Source organism: Suricata suricatta, chromosome 12 (genome assembly GCF_006229205.1).
Source record: "Suricata suricatta isolate VVHF042 chromosome 12, meerkat_22Aug2017_6uvM2_HiC, whole genome shotgun sequence".
NCBI lineage: Eukaryota > Metazoa > Chordata > Mammalia > Carnivora > Herpestidae > Suricata > Suricata suricatta.
In genome coordinates this window covers 13628910-13651665 of record NC_043711.1, presented here as the reverse complement: position 1 = coordinate 13651665, position 22756 = coordinate 13628910, and the positions used below count along the sequence as shown (strand labels likewise).

The window sequence follows — 22756 nt, the reverse complement described above, 5'->3', positions numbered from 1 at the left end:
TGCTGACGTCTGGGGCCGGGTCACTCTGGGGGTGGGGCTGTCCTGGACACTGCGGGGTGTTGGACAGCATCCCTGGCCTTCATGCTCCAGAGACCAGCAAGGCCCTCCTCCCCAACGACGTATGTCTCTGGACATTGCCATTGTCCCCTGGGGCAGAATCACTTGGTTGAGAACCCTGAGTGTAACTGGGTAAGGAAGCCTTACCTAGTGTGCTTCCTGGACCTGGAGGTGGATTTTGTAAGCACTTCCTGTTGCTTTACCTAAGAAGCACTCTTCTCCGTGGGCAGAGGAAAGCGGATTCTGGCCACAGTGCAGTTCTCACTTGCCCTTGCCCTCCCCTGGTCCCGGTCCTGGTCCCCAGTGCAGGGGCCTGCCTCGGCCACCACTCATGCCTCCTCTGGGACTGCCTGTTGACCTGCCCTGCGTGCTCCCTGTGTCTTCCCCCTGGCATCACCATCTTTATTACACCCGCAGGAGCTGCCTGGGGCCAGAGGACTGCAGGGAGCTCGCAGTGTGGCGTCCTCACTGCCCACCCCATCAGGCCTCCTGCTTCACCCTGGGCTCTTGGCTGAAGCAGAATGCCGACAGTGACACTTGTCCCATGAACCCCAGGTTTCAAACCCCACACACGCCTAATAGATGGCGTTCTGCTACGCAGGGTCTTGCTAGGGCCATAGTTGGGGTGGGGCCCTCAAGGGCCCCCCTCCATGCCTGTTGCAGTCACTGGGAGGGTGTGACCTATGAGCCTGTGGTGGGAATGAACTGGCCCATCAGGGTCTTCAGAGGCTAGAGGTGTTGTGGGTAACATTGCCAGCCTAAAGTGCAGCCTGCACATGTACTGAGCGTGATGCATGCAGACAGGAAGTGCTGTGTCCTAGAGACTACCATAGGAAGTCGTGTTACCTGATAACTTGCTAATCACAGTCTGGGGAATAACCCAGAAACTGCCAAGGCAACGGGGAAATGGGCAGCACTGGCCTAGTCTGTTGGACCCTCCTGGCCTGGCACGTCCACCTTCTGTCCTGCTGAGTAGGCAGGGTAATAGGGTGACAAGGCTCTCCTAACAAATGGGATGTCCCTGGCCTCATGAGCTGTGGTCCCTTGAGGGAGCAGCATGCCAAAAGGCAGTGACGGGCCACATTAGCACAGTGAGCCCAGGCATTGCCAGGGTGTCCCAGCTGCTGGGGCCAGGCCAGGTAGGTCCAGAGGGTGACCTCTGGTCCTGCTGTGAAGGCATCTCTGACAGGGCTCTGGCTGCTTGCTCCACAGTCGTTGTTGGTGCCACACCTTGTTGGGGGCCTACAAGCCCGGGGGAAGCCCTGTGCACACACACCACCACTGACTTTCGTTTGCACCATGTCTGCTTACCCAGGGCTACTGTCGTGTTGCTCAGTATCTCGGTGCCAGTCTCTGCTGCCCCAGGTCAGGTCTGCTCCCTTGCCATGTGCACGGTATCCCTCACTTGATCCCTCTGTGTGTAGTCATGGCCACCTGGTGGGTGGCCTGTGTCCAGTTGTCCTGCCCTGCATGCCGTGCTCTGTGAGGCATGGCCTGGGAGCCGAGGAACTTGGCAAGTGCCCCTTGAATGCATAAAAGGGTAAGTGGGCAGCCAGGCTGGAGGGGCATGGCGAGCATGTCCAGCAGGCAAAGGTACAGAATCTGGCCACTTCATTCCCCCGAGGCCTTGGCTCAAGGAAGGTCAGGGTTAGCTTGGCACTGGGAGAACACAGCCCTCCAGTTAGCCTTGCGCCTCAGGTTTGCGTCCATCTCCCCCCTCCAGTCCTGGTGCCTCATTGCCACCCTTTTTTATTTTTTTAATGTTAATTTAGTTTTGAAAGAGAGAGAGAGAGCGCACCGGCATGAGAGAGCACAAACAGGGGAGGGGCAGAGAGAGGGAGGCACAGAATCCAAAGCAGGATCCAGGCTCTGAGCTGTCAGCACAGAGCCCAGTGCGAGGCTGGAACTCGCACACCACGAGATCATGACCCGAGCCGAAATCAGAAGCTTAACCAACAGCACCCAGGCACCCCTTATTGCCACCCTTTCAAGGTTGCACTTCCAAATCCTGTGCTGCATTTTCGTTATTTGCACCTTGAGCCATCAATTGTCTTCTTTTTTTGTTCAAGCCAGTTTTTTAAAAAAATGTTTGTTTATTTTTAGGGAGAGAGTGCATGTGTGCATGCATGCTCGTTCTCGTTGAGAGAGGGGCAGAGAGAGAGAGAGAGAATCCCAAGGAGGCTCTGTGCTGACAGCGCAGGTCTCCCATCTCACGAACCATGAGATTGTGACCTGAGCCGAAACCAAGAGTCTGATGCTTAATTGAGCCACCCAGGTGCCCCCACCACATGTGTCTTCTATAAAAATACGGCGAGAAAAAGTCTTTCATGTTCGTGTACACATTCCCTGTAACCCGGTGCTCTTTATCCTCTGTGCAGAGCCACGTGCCCTTCTGGTGTCACTTTCCTGGCTCCTGAAGGACTTCCAGAACCTTCCTTGCAGTACAGATCTACTGCAAAGATTCTTTCAGCCTTTGTCTGAACAAATTTTTGTTTCCCCTTCTCTTTTCACTGGATAAGGAATACTGGGTTGGCATTATTCTTCCTCAGGATTTTACAGATGTCCTTCCCTGGTCTCTAGGCTTGTTTTTTGATACTGGGACTTGTGAGTCTTATCTTTGCTTCTTGGTTCATAGCATGTCAGTCAGTGGTCATGCTCATTTGCTTATGGTATGCTGTGACATGGTTCTTTGTTTTCCGGCTGGAGCTCCTTGAATCTATTGAATTATTGTGCTCCTCACATCTGGGCCATTATTTCTTCAGTTACCATGCTCTTGGGATCCCAGTTATGCATATGTTGGAACTCTTGGTACCATTGTCCCAAAGGTCACCGAGGCTGTATTCACTTTCCTATAGACTTTTTTCTGCTTTTGGATAGCATTTGTTCATTTGTCATCAGGTTCATAACTTTTTTCTTCCATGTGTCTAATATTAATCCCGCCTAGTGAGTTTTTTTCCCAGATATGGCATTTCTCAGCTCTAGAAGTTCCATGTGGCTCTCTTCTGATGCCTCATACTTTTCTTCTCATTGGTTCAAGTTTCTTTTAAGCCCTTAAATATTTTTTTTAATTAAAAGAATTTTTAAAATATTTATTCATTTTTGAGAGACAGAGACAGAACGTGAGTGGTGGAGGGGCAGAGAGAGAGGGAGGCATGGAATCCAAAGCAGGCTTCAGGCTCTGAGCTGACAGCACAGAGCCCGACCCATGAACTGTGAGATCACGACTTGAGCCGAAGTCAGACACTCAACCAACTGAGCCATCTAGGCACCCCAGCCCTTGACATTTGTAATATATAATGGTTGCTTGAAAGTAAAGCCTGTATCAGTTCCATTGTCTCTGACCTTTCTGGGTCTCTTTCTATTGGCTGATTTTTCTCCTGGGTGAGGGGATCACATTCTCCTATAGCCTCACATGTCTGGAGGCTTTGGTTTTGGATAATAAGTGTTGTGAATTCCATGGGGTTGTGTGCTCAATTTCGTTGTCTTTCCCAAGGTGGTGTTAGTTCTGCTGTGGCTGCTGACTGCCACTTGGTTATTGGTGGATCAGCTGATCCCACAGAAACTTGTTTCTGAGATTTTTTTAGTAACGGGAACTGAGAGAAGAGGGCTAGTATAGCTCCACTGCCTAGCGGGGTGCAGCGAGGACTCTCCTGGAATGGCCATGTCGGGCATGTCCCAGGGCACATCCTCTGGCTGGGGGCCCTGCCTTGGGGAGTGCCCCTGAGCCTTCGTGGGCAGCGGCTCAGGGCCCTATGCAGGCTCCCCGAGAACCATTCTGCACTGCCTTCTCCTCCATGGGCCTCTGTCTACAAATCTGGCCCCCAGCCTCCCCGACCTCTGGTCTGGTGAGCTGTGCAGTCAGAGACTCCCTTGGCTGTGTCCCTTCTCTGGGACATCTCTGGCTGGTGCTGCCCGTTCCCACTACCCAAAAACTGTTGTTGGACGTTTTTTGTCCAGCACCCTTGTAGGTGGCATGTCTGGACCCAGATAGTCTATCTGGCTCTTATGTAAGTGTCTGCTTGGGAAGCGCCAAGAGCGTTTGATGAGATTGCCATCTGTTCATTTTCCCTTCTGTCCATCCAGCAAATGTTTCCTGGGCTCAGGTGGCTCACTGTGGCCTCCCAAAGAGGAAAGGCCAACCCCCTGTAAGTGGAGTGGAGGGCATGAATTACTGGCCTGAACCCCAGAATCCCTAGACAGAGAGGGCCAGAAGTGACTGCAGCAGACCCAGCTGGGTCCTTTTGTGGTCAGTCCACGGGCCCCCAAAGGGCTCGGGAAAAGGAGGCTGCAGCCGTGTGTATCACCACCGCAGAGAATGTGGGCCTTGGTGGTGGCAGGCAGTGCTGAAAGCCACTTCTGCCAGTGTGACTGACCCAGTGGTTGGGGTTTCACAGGGGTGCACAGCATTTAGGGTTCGCCTCAGCCTACCAGCCCCACTCTGAACCTTAGAACCTGATTCACTGGCAGGGGAGGGGGTTTAAGAACTGATGAATTATGCAACCGGCTTTATTCCAGTAGGTTCTTGGAGGGGACAGGCTGGATGCGCTTTGAGTCATTCAAATTAAGTATATTTGCTTTACAGTAAATAGCTGAGAACTTTGTTTTAGAAGAGTAAAACCCATACTTTGACCTAAAAGCAGGTTTCCATTACGAGTATCATCCCCTCACTCAATAAAATAATGTGTGCTAAAGTCCACTTCCGTGGATGTTGCCGACACACACGGGGTTCCAGTACAGTTTAGAACCCTTTACAGAATTCCGTAGAATTAAAACCTTCTTGCAACAATTCCCATTTTGTTGTGCTTCGTTAAAATGTTGCTGGGTCTCTGAGCTGGGAGTTTGTGGCAGGTGGGATGGTCACATGCCAGTATACAGGACACTCCGAAACCAGATTCCTGCAGCCATTGGAGTGGTGGCCCAGCTGGCGCCTAGGTTTCTTCCTGGAAATCTTAAGGCAGAGGTTTGTGGTGCACAGTGGCCAGCAGGTGCCCCATGTGGGAAAGTCTGCACAAAAGGTCAAGGTAGGAGCACCTGGGTGGCTCTGTTGGTTAAATGTCCAACTCTTGATTTCAGCTCTGGTCATGATCTCATGTTCATGAGATCGATCCCCATGTCAGGCTCTATGCTGCATGGAGCCTGTCTGGTATTCTCTTTCCCTTTCTTTTTATTTTATTTTATGTTTTTAATTTTTGAGAGAGATAGTGCGAGCAGGGGACAGACAGAGAGAGAGGAAGAGACAGAATCCGAAGACAAGCTCCAGGCTCTGAGCTCGAACCCATAAACCGCGAGATCATGACTTGAGCCGAAGTTGGATGTTCAACCGACTGAGCCACCTAGGCGCCCCACTCTCTTTCCCTTTCTCTGCGCCTCCCCTGCATGCATACATACACTCTCCCCCTCTCAAAAGAAATAAACTTGAAAAACAAAAACAACAGTCAAGGTGGTTTGCCTTGGGGTGGAGGAGCTGATGGGCAAGAGCCACAGTGGCTCAGGCCGCCTTATTAACCAACCTAGGGTAAGTGTACCCATGACTATGACTGGCTGTCCAGTGTTGGGTGGCGTGGCGTGAGTGCCTTTAAAATATACTTTGTCACTGAGTGAATGTGGGAGCGCTGAGGGCTGCTAACGTCTTACCAGGTGGGACCCCTTTGGGTCTTGTCTTGGAGCCTCTTTTTGTTAGTGGCTCTAGACGGGGCCTGTGGGAAGTCACCCAAGTGTGTATGCAATAGTGTGAGTGAATTGCTCTGCTGTTTACAAGAAGGGCTTGGTGCTCCTGCCGGAGGGAGGAGACACCATGAGAGCCCACATAGCCAGGAGTCTGGTTCTGTGATGATAGCCAGGCCGCATGGGGGCATGCACTTGGCATTGTCAAGAAAACCCGGGTTTCTAGGCTTCTCTGCCCGCTTCTCTGGTGGGTAAAGTCACTGCCCTTGGGAAATGAGTGACTGCAAGACAGGCGTCTTCTGGATAACTTGCTTGACAAGGACCAAACCGGTTAAATGCTTCACTAGATGGCCCACAGGGAGATGTGACACACCACACTGGCTGGTGTGGCTCCTGGTTGTCAGCAGGCCTTTTGGGGGCCACTCTGGTGAAATTCTTTCCACTGAGGTGCACTCTTCCTAGTTCCTCCCCATTGTTACTCTGTCCAGACTCCTAGCAGCACCATTGTCATGTCCCCTGTCCCCCAGACCCCTGGAGCACACAGGCCTTGCCCTGTGTGAGTAATAGACAACACAGGGTACTAGAATTAGCCCCTGGCTGACTCCTACTTGGGAGTCTGGGCTAACAGACCTGGGGGTGCACTGCTGCGTCCCATGTCTCTGCTCTGGGCCTTGTACTTGCTGTTCCCTCTGCCAGGAACAGCCTGCCTTCCTGTCTTTGATGAGCCGCTGATGTTGAGCTCTCTGTAGGACGGCTGGGTCTTAGCCTCGCCTGTGCTTAGGTGCTCTTATGTTTCCTGCCATCTACTTCCATCTCCTTTATATCGCTTCTGCACTGCAAATGGTTAACAGACCAGCATATCTCCCCTGGGTGTTCAGGAATCCTCTGTGTTCGGGTGATGTTGCTCAAAGCCCAGGAGTCTTCAGAGAAAGATCCTCTGAGAGCCTGAGGACAGGTTGCGGCCATCATGGAGGTGTGTTGGCAGCATGTAGAACCTACCCGTTTTAGGTGTCAAGTCCATGAGCGTTAATACACCACCTGAGAGGTTGCCTCTGACAGCGCAGCCACTGCCTGCTCCCACCCACAGCCCAGGCACTCCCTGATCCACTTCCTGTCTCTTTAGTTCTGCCTTCTCTGGAAGTTTATATGAGCAGATTCATACAATGCAGGATGTCACATGTTGAGGTACTCTCACTTAGCCAGGGGCTTTGAGATTTGTCCATGTTGTGTCCATCAGGAGTTTGGCCAACTGTTGATGGATGTTTGGATTGTTGCTGCCTTTTGGATACTAGGAGTAATTCTGTGCACATTTATGTATACGTTTTTGTGTAGACATATATTTTCATTCCCATTGGGTGGAATTTCAATCCCTTGGAGTGGAAATGCTGTCATGTGGTAATTGTGTTTAACCTTTTTAGAAACTACCAGACCTTTTCCCACAGTGGCTGTGCTGTGTATGCTCCCACCAGCAAGAGATGAGCGTTCTGGGGTATCGTCCTTTTTGTTTTAGCCATTCCGATAGGTGCGTGGTCTCTCCCTGCAAAGCCTGCACTCCACTGATGAGTCTTGGCTTCTCACGTACTCACTGGCCACCTGCAGGTTTTCTTCTTGGTCTCTTTCTTTAATCCAATTCCAAGCAAAGGCAGCTTAAATGTTGTGTCTTCAAGAGCCCAGCCAGGCCAGGGACCCCACAGGCGCGATGTGTCTCATTCTCTGAACGTCAGGCCAGGCGGGGGTCAGGTTGTGGTTTGTGGGATGGGGCAGCTGGTCCTGGGCCTGCTTTGGGGAAAGCCTGGCTCCTCTCTCCGTAGCACAGTGGCCCTTGTACCAGCAGGGGCTAGTTTCTAGTCCTGGAACAGGACAAGGGGCTGGGGGACATCCCCCGTCTGACGGCCTGGCAGTGAGAGGTGATGTGCTTTGGAATTACAGGGTAGCTTCTAGAGCTTCAGATCCCATGGAGGTAAGTACTGGGGGTCGGTGTGATGTCTCAGGACATTCGGAAATTCTGCTGCACCATGTTCAGTGACAAATTGCCCCTGATGACAGAATCCTTGAGATTAGGGGGCAGAGAAGGGGCTCCTGGTAAACAAAAAGGGTGGGGTACACGTGTGGCTTGCATGGTCCAAGCCGGCTGAGCATGTCGGCCCCACACAGCCACAGCCCTCCACCCAGCCACTCATGGTCCATGGGCACCGAGAGGCCAGCACACCCGTTGGTTTTTTTGTGTTTTTTTTGCATTGTTAGTGGGTTTTTTTAATGTTTATTTTTTGAGAGAGAGGAGGAGAGCAAGAGAGAGGACAGACAGGGAGAAGTAGAAGGAGAGAATCCCAAGCAGGCTCCGTGCTGTCAGTCCAAAGCCCGTAGCGGAGCCCAATCGCAGGAACCACGATTGTGACGTGAGCCAAAACAAGAGTTGGATGCTTAACCAACTGTGAGCCACCCAGGTGCTCTGTTGGCTGGTTCTTTTCACAAATCTGGGGAGTTGCTTCACCCACGCAGGGCCCTGAGGCAGGCCTGACATGCTGGGTGGGGAACAGACAGGTAGCCACTCGAGACTCCTGGTGTCTGGGAGTGTGGGGGCCAAGGGGGAGGGCCTCCCCTCAATGCAGGTGGGGCTCAGCTGGAGGTGGGAGAACCCAGAGGCCAGGTGGGTCTGGGGGCCGAGGGAGAGGGTTGTGGTGACAAACTAGGACCACGCTGTGGGGTGGTGTCTGCTCTGCAGAAGGTGGGTGCTCGAGGCCCAAGATGGGTGAGAAAGGGAGGTGCGACCCTCCCATCTGGATCCGTGTTCTTTCTGAAATTCTGACAGAAGGCTGATCTCTGAATAGCTGAAGCTTAAAGTATTTTGAGTTTTTAAGTATATTTTTTCTTGTGACATTTGGAAATTCCGTCATCCCGAGCTCAGTGACAAATTGCTCTGAAGCTGTGACGCGGGAGCTGAGCAGGCATCGGGCCCTGTCTTGGCAGGGTGTTTGGTGGCAGCGGAGGGTGGGGGGCATCACCTCATCAGCCCGCCTCTGGCCAGTGGTGATCATCCATGGCGGTTCCCTTCCGAGAGGGTGTCTCTGAGGCAGGCTGGCCTGGTGGTGCTTTGGGGAGAGCAGTGAGGGGCTGCCACTGCTCCACTGTCTCCACTCTCCCTTCTTATATACCCGGCCCCACAGCGTCCAGGAACTCGTGCTGACCCTTCAAAATCCGGTTCCAGTGACCTTTCCTGGAATTTTCAGACACGTGTGTGTTTTCTCTTGCGTTCCCTGGAAGCCCAGTCCTTACCCTACTCTTTCTGTGACTGGGAAGTCCATCCTTGGGTTTCCAGACATCTTAATGACATTGTCCCATCTTTCTGTTTTGCAGGATTCTGTTTCGCTGAGACCATCAATCCGATTTCAAGGAAGTCAAGGGGTGAGTCCCCTTTGTCTTAATCAGATGTGGAATTGTGACCATTGCGCTCTCTTGCCTGTCATGGCCTGCTGGGCACAGAAGCAGGCTGGGGGCAGCATTTTGGCCCCATCTGTCTCTGTGTCAGGCCAGGGCCTGTGCCAAGCTGCGGTCTGCCAGGTTGGTCCCACGGCCAAGGCCACGCCAAGAGGCTGTCTGGGGCGAGTACGGCTTTTCTCTCCAGCGGCCCCCCAGTCTCCCCTTCCTTCCTGTAAACAGTGCACAGCTGACTCCTGGGCCCCCAGGCCCCTGTACCGAGCTTACCTCTGTGCTGACTCAAAACCCAGGTGTCCCCGAGGCCAAGCGGGCCTGGAGCTGTAGCCTCCCTGGAAGCTGGCCTCTGTTGTTGGACCTGGGACCGTGGGTGTCTGATTTTGGTGCTGGACCGCTGACCGGGGGGTGGGTATAGAAACTCAGCACTCTCATTCTTGGTGAAATGTGTTTATTTCACTCTAATGACTATCTTACAGAAGAACTGGAGAATAAAAGAAAGGATGAGTTGTCCACAATCCTTGCCTCCCAGGCTTAGGACTCACCCCCCACACCTCCAATCCCTTACCCACCAAACGTGCCTTGTAACTGTGGTTTTCTCGTGGTCTTTATTGCAAGTCTTTTTTTAAGCTGAAGCGTTGCCACAAGTGTCTAAATCAGTTAGTGTGCACCTGACAGCTGGCCGGCTGCCTCCTTAAGGAGCAGGTCTGTGGGTTTCAGCCCTGCCAGGGTGCTCCTGAGAGACAGAGACTCTAGAAGGATCCACATGTCTGTGTGTGCAGATACAAAGATACCAGGAGATATGGTACAAGGCATCGGTTCACATAGTCATGGGGCTGGCGAGGCTGAAACCCATCCACAGGGATGGCGGGAATGGGCACTGTGGGCCATAGGTGGGCCTCTTTCTCCTCAGGGAAACCTCAGTTTCCTTCTTAAGGCCTTCAGCTGATTGCATGAGGCCCACTCAGACCATGAGGATCATTTTCTTAAAGTCAGCTGGTTGTAGATGCCACTGCATCTACAGAATAGCTCCATCTGGATTAGCATTCATGCTGTCACTGGGGGCTGTGGCCTGGCCAGGCGTACACATGAACTGAACTGAACTGACATGATTACCAAGACCAGTTAAAGTCAGCAAGACCCCCTTAAAAGGCCCCATTTCTCTTTGCTTCCCCAGCTCCTCCTCTGGGACTCCTGTACCTCTGTTTGGTCCCATCAGTCTTGTGGCAGCCTTCCCTTTATTTATGGTCCCTGGGATATTTCCCCAAGGGCAGAGGTCAGTGTTGGGGGACAGAGCTCCCTCCGCTTGCTGCCACACTGGCCCTTTGGTGCCCTCTGGTGGCCAGTGGTCATGCTATACCCTCAGTAGTCGGGAAGATGAGGAAGCAGATGCCCGGAAAGGGCCACTGAAAGCAATGGCTGATCCTGTGCGCAGCATTTTCTGGTCAGCAAGACACCAGATGGCTGCTCACAGAAGCCACCAAATCACCATGAAGCTCTCCTGGGCCATGCTTTGTGTCACCCAAATTCCTGTGCAGAGCCTGAGAGCCGTATCCATTCAAGCTAGGGGTCCTGCCACCTTAGAATGAGAGTCATGCTTTGCCCACTTTCCTTCCTTCAGGATTTTCTCATGTGTAACAGAGTTTCTAGAAGGTTCTGAGGGTACAGATGCCCTGTGCCACAGCTTAGGGCAAGTCAGGCCACAGTTTTCCACTAGAAAGAAGGCTGTCCCCTTTGTGAGCCTGTGTGAGGGCTGTGCCAAGGGGAGAGGAAGGGTGCTGTTCTTTCCCTGCTTGCTGTGAAGGGTCAGACCCTAGGTCTGCCCTCTGTGTCTGGTCCTCATCCTTCTCTTGGGCGTTGATAGGATGCATCCCCTGCTCCCTGCCAGGTGTGAGGGGCCTGGCGTGGTGCTGGGCACATAGCAGACACTTTACTGGCCAGGCTGCATCTGCACAGTCACCATGCTGCCAGAGAGGGGAGGGTGCCTGGGCTCTCCCCTCCCGCCTCTCCTGGTTTCTGAGCTGCTTGTGCATAGCTGACGTTGGGGATGGGGCCAGTGAGGGGTGGGGCTGGGCAGGACCATTCAGTCAGTGTTCGTGGTGCATGGGCCGAGTCTGTGTTCCAGGCTCTGCATAGCATGACAAGGACCCTCTCTCCCAGAGGCCCATGAAGCTGACAGACTGAAGGTCTTTAGGCTCTTAGCTCAGGGCCCTTGGCCAAGTCAGCCTCCTCGCCCAGGAGATGGGCTCTCTACTCTGGGGGTTGCATGTGTGGGTTAATGAGGAGTTAGGAGAACCAGGGTCCCTGTAGCCCAGATCAGGCTCCTCCTTCAGCTCCTAGTGCATCCGCCCCCACCTTGGTGTGCACAGCGAGCATAGGGCCTTTGTGTGGACACTGTTGGGAGGGGTGGTGGGAGTCCAGTCTGGCCTGGCTGCCTCCTTGCCTGTGCTTGTAAGCACCATGATATCCAGGCCTGCCCAGGAAGATTGTGGTGTGTGGCAGGGCCCTGGGGTTGGCTAGTTCCTTGAAGTGACATTTGCCAGGTTCCCCAGAATGCGTGGCCCACTTGTAGCACGTTGGGACTCTAGGGTGTCATGTGCCAGAGTGAAGTGTTGATCTCTGTTTTATGGCCATGTACACATTTCTGTTTCTGTTTACATTCTCTGCCCTCTCCTGGACACCTTGCTGGCTGACCTGGGCCCCTCTGTTATCTGGGGCTCACTTTTTCTTTTTCTAAGTTTATTTATTCTGAGAAAAAGAGGGAGAGCGAGAATCCCAAGCAGGCTCGGCACTACTCACAAACTGTAAGATCATGACCTGAGCCTAAATCAAGAGTTGGACGCTTAACCGACTTAGCCGCCCAGGTGCCTCTGGGGCTTGCTTCTGAGTTGTTAACATCTGACAGCTGGTGAAAAGTCAGCCTCCAGAGGGGAAAAGAAACCTCCACCTGGCCAGCCCCACCCCAAACCTCTTCAGTTGATGAGAAAAGAGAAGTGGGGGTGGTGTCCAGGGCAGTTTAGCGTTGTGGCATCTCCCTGTGCTGCAGCAGGGGCCCGAGCTGCCGGTTCTGGCATGAGGCTTGGCACGGCTGGTCAAAAGCCTTTGACCAGTTTCCGTCTGTGTGTCTAGGAGCCAGCTGTGAAGGAGCAGTCAGGGATGTACACAAGATTGGGGCACGAGGGTGCTTGTCGCTGTGTTGTCACAGGGATGATTGGAAAACACTGTAAAACATGTCTAAGACAGGGTGTTGTGGAGTCGGGAACAACCTATGTGCTAAGGTTGAACAGCGGGCAGGGGCATGCGCACCCTCTTCTGAGCATCCTCGGTGAGTGGGGGCATGAGAGCGGCTCTGGGAATGCAGGGAGGTGCTTAGAATGCACCCTGGTGTTGGGGTGGAGGGAGTGCCCCTGGGCCGAACTGTGGGCAGCCACAGAATATGTTGTATTCTGAGGCTCCTTCAGGATGCGAAAAAAGCTAAGAAAGCAAGTGTCGCCTGGAACCTCCTCTGGCCAGAGAGAACCTGGTCAGCTGGAGCTTGGGTTCCTGTGCTTATCTGTTTATCTGGTTCTTACTTGAACAGAATATCGGGTGCTTCCCCCAGCAGGATTTGGTGTGCCTTTTCATAGCTCCTGCCTGCACCACACGCAAGAGCCCGCAGATCACGGGGAGGAGGCAGACCCCACTGAGGACAGATTTCAAAAGGAGGAGGTGAGGGGCACCTGGGTGGCTCAGTCAGTTAAGTGTCTGATTCTTGATTTCTACTCAGGTCATGATCTCACAAATTATGAGATCGAGCCCCACCTTGGGGTCCACACTGACCGTGCAGAGCCTGTTTGGGATTCTCTCCTGCTCTCTCTGCCCCTCCCCTGTTTACAGGTGCACATTCTCTCCTTCTTTCTCTCTCTCTCTCTCAAAATAAAAACATTTAAAATTTTTAATGTTTATTTATTTTTGAGAGAGAGATCAAGCGTGAACAGTAGAGGGGCAGAGAGAGAGGGAGACACAGAATCCAAAGCAGGCTCCAGGCTCTGAGCTGTCAGCACAGCCCAACATGGAGCTCGAACCCATGAACCATGAGATAATGACCTGAGCTGAAGTTGGATGTTCAACTGACTGAGCCACTGAGAAGCCCCATCAAAATAAATAAATTTTAAAAAGGAGAACGTGAAAGGGCTCTGGCCGGGACCTGTGCCCCCTTGCAGGCCTCAGAGGCACTCAGGGCTGCCCAGGAAGGAGGAGCCTGTTCGCTGTTCCAGGTCTGTGCACACAGACACGCGGTTAGGCTTAGAGTGACCCCCCTGCCCCCAGAACCTGCAGTCACGGCTGACCTCAGAAGCATCCGAACTTGCATGCCCAGGCCAGCTGAGGGCCACATGGTGGCCCCCATGGGGCAGCTGAGACTCAGAAGGCACATGTTCCAGCTGAGCAGGGCTGACTGTCAGGCCACATCCTGGAACATGTGCCAAGCTCTTTGCTGGCACAAAGAAAGGCATGCATTCCTGGTTTATTCATGCCTGGATGGGAGATTTCCTTGCTTGGTTCCCACTGACTGGTAACCAGTAACCAGCGTCATTAAGGAGGGGCCAGGCAGCCTGTTAACCAAGGAGTCCTTGGGCCGTGGTAGTGCTAGGGTGGGCTGGGGCTGAGAGCACTGGCCACAGCAGGCTCCCTGCAATCCTCCCCTCTGCCTGCCCTTCTCCCATGCAGGTGCCCGCCCCCCCCAACCTTTGTCCTGAAGGATACTAGAGACCTTTGTGTGTGTTTCCTCTGTCCCAAGCAGCATCATGTTCTCCCACACATCAGTTTCAAGCCCTGGGTTGCCCACCATCCTGAGGCTCCAGTAGCTACACAAACCCCACTCTGGGGTCTGTGCTGGGAGCCCCACTTCCAGAGTGAGTTTTGGAAGTGGGTGTGCACACCTGTGTGGAAAAGGCTTAGATGGCGTAAAAGGGTCACAGTGAAGAGGCCCCACAAGTCCCACCCAGAGAGAAGCACAATCACTTTGGGACTTGGGCCTAACCTCCTTCCCAGTGAGGGCCATTGCCCTTGAGGCAGCCACTGTCCCCTGAGCAGACTGAGATGGAAAGTGCCACCTGGGGAGGCTGCACCTCCATCAGAGCCAGGGTGAGATGGAGGGGAGGGTCAAGGATGGTGTGGAGGAAGAGGAACGGCAGAGGTGTCAGGTCCTCTGGAAGCTACTTTTGATTTGCTGACTCGGGGGCGCATGAGCTTCCTGCTGCAGTCTGGGCAACTGCATCAGTGCATCTCCTGCAGGGGCCCTCGGCAGCCTGAGCCTCAGCATCTGGGCAGCGTGTTTCCAGCTACTTCTATAATGGAGAACAAAAGTCACATCCAAGAAGGGATGATCGGGCAGCACAAGATGGCCACAAAGGTTAGACAAGGAGATGCCTTGTCTGAGAGCCAGTGTGCGCTGCCACATTGGCTCTCACTGTGCTCGTCTGGAGCCTCTTCTTAGGGCATCTGAGGACTGACTATAGGCTGGGCGTGTCCTTCAGTATTTTGGGGCCAACTCTAGGCCAGGTACACATGCAGGCTTCCTTATGGGTCCACACACCACCCTGAGGAGCGTGGCAGGGAGGCCGTGGAGTCAGGCCCTTCTTGTGGCCTGGGCCACTGTGTCCTCAGTCTCAGGCTGGGCTGCCCTTATTTACCTGTGACAGCTAGGCAGGGCCGGAATTCAGCTGGGACCATGTTCGGTCCAGTGCTGATGAGGCATGGTGATCTCACATCAGTGGAGAAGAAACAGGGCTTGGGCATACTGAAGTGGTTTGGCAGCCTGAGGGTAAGGCCTGAACGGGGCCTGCCCACCTGCAGTAAACCCCCGCTTACTACTTATGTCCCCCTTGTTTGTCTGCCTGGCTGTGATGAGCTCCTGCACTCAGAACCCAGGGATTACTTTACGAGGGGTCGCCACTGGTGATAGAAGGTTCTGGAGGCCCGTCTTGTTCCTCAAAATGGGCTAGCAACCGGAGCACGATATCTTCCCACAAGCTTCCTCCACAGTCCCCAGGACTTCAACCCAGTGAGGGTTAGCCTGGAAAGCCACCCTGGTCTGTGGGCACAATGCTATCCCACCTGCACTGGGCCCTGTAGCTTGGCCGGGACCATTGCTGTCTGTCTGTCTGCCAGCCAGGCTGTCCAACCCTTCTGCAGAGTCACTGTCCAAAGTCAGGGTTACATTGACCAAAACATTCGTCCTTTGTCACATGTACCCGTGCCATGGTTTGTGGGGGGTGAGCATGGCTCATCTGTGAGTCCCTGTGGCCTGCACCTGCCTTGGTCTTGGCTGCAGGACAGAGAATGGACATCCAGGTAGAGTCTGTATCCCACAGGGGAGCAAGAGTTGGAGCATATCGGCTGCTCAGTGTGCATTGACGGCTACTGATGCCTGATTGTCTTGTCTGATTTCATCTTCACACGTGTCCCAGACCAGATCTGCCCAATTTGCTGGGCGGGAAATCAGTTCACAGCCCAAATCAAGGAGGGGTCCCTGTCTCCGGGTGTGTGCTAGGTGCTCTTTGCTCCTCAGACTGACATGCCATGCTTAGAAAGCACTGGCACTTTCCCCTTGTGTTAAGCTATGGAGGACAGTCTCAGGTCCAATGGATGCCCCATCCTACAGTCCCCTCCATGTTGTGGACCTCCCAGTGATGTTTTTCCCTCTCCATGCAGCACATCTCCATCCCCCAGCCTGACTGTCCCACGGAGGCACGGATCTTCTCCTTCTACCTCTCTAACATTGGCCGTGACAGCCCCCAGGGCAGCTTCGACTGCATCCAGCAATATGTCTCCAGGTGAGGCCCCATCTGGGCCCCGGCCCCCTTCTTCTTTTTTTGGTGGTGGCGGTGGTGGGGGGAGGGGGGCGGTATTTATCTAAGTAATCTCTACACCTAGTATTGGACTTGAACTCATGACCTCAAGATCAAGACCTGCATGCTCTACTGACTGAGCCAGCCAGGCCACCCCAGTTCCCCCCTCTTGTAGATGAGCCTTGCTGCTGCTTTCAGTGGGCACAGGTGCAGGTCTTGGCCTGCTGCCTCTGCCCAGGGGCCTGGGTTTCCTTGTTTCTTCCAGGTCAAGATACACCATGTGAAAACTGTGCTGCTCAAGTGAGCACTGGCCCCGTTTCCAGCTGGGGGCATTGGGGGGCATGGGCGCCCAGACCGTCTCTCCCTGTCATCCCAGGAGTTCACTGTGGCTCCTGGCCCCTTGTCTTGCAGCCATGGGGATGTCCACCTGGACTGCCTGGGCAGCATCCAGGACAAAGTCACAGTGTGTGCCACCGATGACTCCTACCAGAAGGCACGACAGAGCATGGCGCAGGCTGAGGAGGAGACACGCAGCCGTGGGGCCATCGTCATCAAGGCCGGAGGCCGCTACCTGGGTGAGCATGTGACCTGTGGCTCCACCTGTGGGGGACCTGTACCTGTTGGGCAGCTGTGGTGGGGAGCAGCAGGGACCGAGGGCCTGTCCTGGCCAGGAGCTGGAGCGATGGGTTGACAGGTGCAAACCCAAGCAGGGGGGCTAGATCATTGTCAGGCCAGACAGGAAGGTCCTACTGCGCTGGCTGAGTCTGCTGGGGGCTGTGGCACCTGCTGGTTCCCCAGTTTGAACATGAGCCCCCAAGCTCCAGGAATTCTGAATTCATGGGTCCTCCTCTCAGGCTCTGGCCTTGGGAATCCCTACCCGTCAGGGAGGTAGAGCCGCTGCTCGATGGCAGGGTTGAGGTCTTTCAGCCGTCACCCCTGCCCTCCCCCGCCTGGCCGGCTCTTCCCCAAGCCCACCATGGTCAGCAGCAAGGTGCCGATAGCGAGATATGCCTCATGGCAAATGGCCTGCTGCTGGGTCGGGGCCAGCAAGGGGCTCTTGGGTCACAACTGGGAAGGAAATGTGTTGATTTCTGGCTGGACGAGAAGGCTCTGGCAGCTTATCATCTGCTTGGAAACCGTTCTGGTGAACTTGAGACACCAACAGCATGAAAAGTGTTTACTTTTAGGAAGCTCCATTCTTGCATTAGTCTTCCCAGCAGACCCAGACAAGTTCGAGAGTCATCAGGATTCAAGGCCAGGAGGAAGGACATTAGGCCTGAGAAAGGCACAAAATGGGTTACAGCAAACAGGACCTTAATGGCTTTTGGGGCTAAGAGAAGGTGGGGGGATTTCAAAGACCCCCAGAGGAGTGTGTGACTTCACTGGCTTGGCAGTGGGGTTGGCTCTGAACAAAACCCCAGACGTCAGCACAGGGCCCATGCTGCCAGCAGACACTGCGTCCTGGTGGCCGTGGCTGTGCATGCTGAGGGGGCCTACGCCCGGGCTGGGAGCTGCTGCTGGGGACAGAGCCGCGTGGGAGCAGCAGCCGGCATCTGGCAGTGCTTCCCCTGCCTGCGCTCGCCTCAGCGGCAAATGTGGTTACTCATATACATCGTAGTAAGTTTCTGGGCCCTGCGGCCAAGAAGTTGGTCAGAAGTGTGGCTTGTTGTACCACTTCAGGAACAGCGAGAATTTTTGGTTTTGGTTCTGGTGGCACCACTTGTCTCCTGGCCTCTGAAGGCACAGTCGTGCACATCCCACTGTGTCAGGCCTGTCAGCTGGGTCCTCTGGGGACAGAGTCTTGCCCTAAGGGTTTTGACAGCACTTCTTCCTGTCTTAATTTGACAAATGAGATTTAAGGGATGAGAGCGAAACACAAATTCTTGTGGAGAGCTTTCCGGCCCAAGGACGTGAGGCACACGCTGACCTCACTTGGCCGTGCATGTTCCCTCAGTGGCCGTGCTGCCGTCCAGGGTGGGGTTCACAAATTCTGAGCAGAGGCCCCTCCCTCAAGAGCAGTGCTGGAGTCTGTTGCACTGGGGGGCGGGGGTTGGGGATCGGGCTGCTGTCCCCACCCACCACCTGACTCTGAGCACAGCTGTGTCTCCAAGAAGCACTTGATAGGGCTGTGGCCAAAGAAGCTGCCCAAGCATCCCCATACCTTTATTCATCCCTCCTTTATTATAAAAGAGAACGGTGGATCCTGTGGCTGGATAATGCTCAGAGCAGGCTCTGGGGGCACCTGCCTCTGGCCAGACAGGAACCCCACCTTCTTTATCAGCCCCTCTCTCCAGATAGCCGTCGGGCTGCCCTTGATGAAATCCATTAAAGCTCTGAACATGAACGTACTTCTTTTTCCTGCAGTTCCTGCTTCTGACACCGGGGGCCCTGCGAGTGCCTGGTGAACTGTGTGGTCAGCAGGTGGTGTCCTCAGCTCTCCAGGTCCTCATGGAGCAGGCGGAGTGGGGCTGCCTTCCCCTTGGGCCGTTAGCAGGCATCCATGCACTTGCTCAGGGCTCAGCACCAGCTCCAGGCAGAGGGACACAGAGGCCACCCCCTTAAGTCCCTAATGCTTTGGCTCTTGTTGCAGGCAAAAAGGTTCAGTTTCGGAAACCAGCCCCAGGGGCCACAGACGCTGTGCCCTCCCGGAAGCGGGCGACGCCAATCAACCTGGCGAGTGCCATTAAGAAGAGCGGTGTTGGTGGCATCAGTGGGGGCAGCGGGGTGTCTCAGAGGCCCTTCCGTGACCGAGTGCTGCACCTCCTGGCGCTTAGACCCTATCGGAAGGCCGAGCTGTTGCTACGGCTACAGAAGGACGGCCTGGCCCAGGCTGACAAGGATACGTTGGACGGCCTCCTCCAGCAGGTTCGTGCTTGCCCAGGGCCAGGTTGAGGGTCCAGTCAGCCTTGGAGTGGCGTCTGCAGAGGGTCTGGACACAGGGGTGCTGGGCAGAGCCCTTCCTGGGATCTCTTCCAAGATTCGCAGCCTGCCTCAGAGCCTTGGCCTCCTGGGTTAGGACCTGGTAAGGGTGTCCCGGACACGTTGCTGGCCACAGTGCTTGTCCAGTGGCCCTGAGGCTGGCTCCGAGGGAGGCCAGCACGCTCCTCTTCGCCGTTTGCTAACACAGGCAGTGGGCACAGCACAGAGGATCCAACAAGGACTTCCATTCCCTGAGGATTTTAGAATGTAAAGAGGCCTGGGTGACTGCATATGTGAGTTAACGGGAGCACAGGCTCCACAGTCAGCTGGGCTTCCTGCCTCATGCCAGCCATGGCTCTGGCCAAGGGGCTTCACGTGTAGACCCCCAGGCTTCCCTGTGTGGCTGTAGCTTGCCTGCAGCGCCCCTTGAGGGACTGAACGTGAGGTCAGCAGACGGAGCCCGCTCTTAGGGAACAGCTCAGGCTTCGGAGCAGGAGTGGTGGGCCTGTCTCCCAAAGCCCCAGGAGGGCATCTGAGGGGTTCTGGGAAGGTGAGCAGCTCACTCTGGCTTCACAACAGTGAAGTGGGGACGGGCCACCCTGGAGCCCTGCTGTGAGGTCCACACAGCTGGTGTGACAGTGGCATCTTGTGGAGGAGGTATGGCCAAGCATCTAGGGATTTTGCCCCCCGACTCACTTGCCCCTCATGCATCCCACCTCAGACGCTCCGGGCACACGGCACTGCAGACCTCACGTGCTGTGACAGTTGGTAGCTGTGTCTGAGGATGAGCCATGGGGTTTGCTGCCCCTCATGTCACCAGGACCCTGGCCTCGGGCACTCCACGTGGCAGGAATCCCTGTGTGGATGTGGCCTTTTGAGCTACGGTCCCCCACTCAGAGGTTGTGCAGGTGAGGACCAAGCTTTACGGTTTCTCCCTCTGAGCTCACAGATTGGCTCAAGGCCTATGAGAAGACAGATATGTAGCTTGATGGCTCAGAAGTTGTCTTTGGCAGAGGGGTTTGCCAAACCGTCCAGAAACCTCCAGAACCAGCAGCGACATTCCTAGGGGGCTTGTTTCCTTGGGAAGTCGCAGGTGTCAGCCTTATCTGTGGGAACTCGAGGGAAGCACAGTGGAGGCCCTTCCCCTGGGCCGGAACCCAGAGAGAATGAGGCAGGGCTGGCAGATCGCCAGGTGACCTCAGACAGGAACCAGGTCAGAAGACACAGTTAGGACCTGTGCCCATCCCTGGCTGTGCCTGCAGCCCACACCGCTGCCCAGTCAGGCCGCCGTCAACCCCTAGTGTGGTGGTCTTGGGGACGCCCTTGCTCCCACCTTCCTGTCTTGCCCTGTGTGTGCCCAGCGTAAAGAAGAAGCACACGAACCCCTCAAACCAGAACATGAAAGAAATTTAACTGACCGAGCACACAGTTACACCTGGGATTTACCCTGAGCGATCCTCAGATGTGGCGACAATGCCAGGCTCGGTTTTCCGAAGAGTTGGGGATCTGTTGGTGCTGATGTCATTCATGCCAGGGGTTCCTGCTGCTTATTGAATCTCTGTGATGCTCTCGTTGCTCCCAGCTTTTTCCCAGGACCTGAGAGGCACAGTGCTGGGCTCTGGCCTCTTAGGTTGATTTGGATTCAGCAGCCTTCTGTGGTGTCTGTGGCAGACGGTCCTCCCTGTGTCTGCTCTGATTTCTTCTGAATGGCCCCATCTGCCTTGTGCTTCTCTGTTTACTAGCCAGCCTGCTCTCCGTGGTGGTCGTGGGCAGTAGCAGGACCCCATCAGCTTGAGGAAGGGCAAGGTCCCTGGGAGTACCATGGGCAGGCTGGGCCTTGCCCAGGCTGGCTATTTCCAGCCCCCAAGTGATCAGGGATTCCGATGAGCAGCACAGACGCAACCACACTCCTCAGGGAGGAAGGGGCACCTTCTCTCCTCCTTCTGTGAGAACATCCAAAGCAAAGATTTAAAGCATCTGTCTCCGTTGCTGGCGGGGCCTCAGAGAAACCCACAGGCTCATCCTCTGTGGGTGGGAGTGTTGACGGGTGGGTGGCTCTTCTGGAGAGCATTTTAGCAAAACGCATCAAGAGCCATAAAAATGTTCCGAGCCTTTGACCCATTAATCCCACTTCTGGGAAGCTGGCCGAAGGAAGACATCTCCAGCATGGAAAGCCCTGCACGCGGTGGTGTCTGTTTATACGCTGCAGAGAAACCAGAAATCGTGTCAGCATCCAACAGAGGAGAGATTTTTGAGTAAATCACAGTGCAGATGTTTGGTGGAATATTACTCAACCATTAAAAAATGTTCCTGTGGAAACCGCTGTGACATGGAGTCCCTTGGAAGTCTGTGAGAGTGAAAAGCAGCTGCGGCGCCAGCTCCCCACAGCCACTCGCTAGGGGCCCAGTGAGATAGTCCCCAAAGTACCCACTTTGGGGCGGGGCCTCAACCTCCATAAGCCTCTTTAGGGCCAAGGTTTTGAGCACGTCCTCATAGTCTTGGGGACCAGCTCAGCCTCTGTGACCCCACCCGAGCAGGGCTGGCTGGTTGCAGGGCAGGTGGACTTAGCCTGGCCCCTGGAGGCCCTGGCTACCCCATCCCCCGGCCTGTCTGCCCTGGGCGTGCACAGCCAAGAACGGGTGTTGGTCTGTTCAGGCTGCCGTATGAGAGTAACATGAACTAGTGGCTTGTAAACGACAGACGTTCCCTTCCCGAAGTCCCGGAGGCTGCGAAGTCCAAGATCGAGGCGCCAGCAGATTGCGTGTTTGGCGAGGGCCCCTTTCCCACCCAGTTCACAGGCTGGGTCTTGTCGCTGTGTCTTCACGTGGCAGGAGTCTCTCATAGGGGCACTGCTCTAAGCCCTCACGACCTAATCACCTCCCACCTCCTAATACCATCATTTTGGGTGTTAAGACTTAACATGAATTTGGGGAAAGTAAAACATTCGGTCCATAACAGCGGGGCAGGCTGGTGATGGGGTCCTGGGAGTGCAGATGACACTGCCCCCCACCCCCTTTGGAGCCAGCCTGCCTTCCAGCAGCTGGAAGACGTGTGTCAGGACCTGGTGTTCTGACCCCTTTGCATCCCAAGGCTTACTGCCCCAGTGTGCAGGGGTTTGGGGTGGGTGCTGTCCCCCTCCCCCCAGCAAATGCTTTCAGGTAACTTCTACCTCTCCTGGGCTTCCTGCAAGGTGATTCTGGTTCTTCTGCAAGGTGATTCTGGTTCTTCTCACAGGTGGCCAATGTGAATGCCAAGGATGGCACATGCACGCTGAAGGACTGTGTGTATAAGGATGTGCAGAAGGACTGGCCTGGCTACTCGGAAGGGGACCAGCAGCTGCTGAAGCGGATGCTTGTCCGGTAATGCAGCCTCCCTTCTCTGGGCACATCCCCACACCCTGGTCCTGGGCCAGATCTCCTCGTGGTGCTGGGGTGGCCTTATGTGATCCTGAAGGCCACAGGTCCCTTGAGCAGGGTGGAGGGATCCGTGGAGACTCTCTGGCAGTCTTTCCCTCTGCCTGGGATGCCTCAGTGCCCAGGCAGCCCATTATGGCCCCCTGTCGGGGGGAAAGGCCAGCCCGGGCTGAGTGGAATGGGGGCCACAAGTCACTGTCCTGAACACCAAAATGCCCAGATGGAAGGATTCAGTCCGCCCAGCTTATTCCAGTGCAAAACAGAACTCCCCACAGACATGACTAAGTAGCATTAATTAAACACATTCCCTCTCAGATTAATTGGGACCTGAGGTCAGGAGTGGCCTTGGTGGCCCAGGGGAGGAGTGGTTAAGTAGGCCCCTGCCTGGCTCAGGCAAGCAATTAATGATTTCCTTCTCAGCTGATGCCTGGCACGGGAGCACGG

General features: G+C 54.8%; 1 protein-coding gene across 2 annotated transcripts in view; it reads left to right on the top strand.

Annotated features, from left to right (window-relative positions):
- The window catches only part of ELL (elongation factor for RNA polymerase II), a 75162-nt gene that overhangs the window by 37707 nt on the left and 14699 nt on the right, over positions 1-22756 (top strand). For both annotated transcript variants that reach the window (XM_029917756.1, XM_029917755.1), the window contains exons 2-6: positions 9076-9123; positions 15844-15965; positions 16392-16555; positions 18571-18845; positions 22134-22258. In XM_029917756.1, the coding sequence (XP_029773616.1) occupies positions 9076-9123; positions 15844-15965; positions 16392-16555; positions 18571-18845; positions 22134-22258 (734 nt within the window). The remainder of the gene's footprint in view (positions 1-9075; positions 9124-15843; positions 15966-16391; positions 16556-18570; positions 18846-22133; positions 22259-22756) is intronic.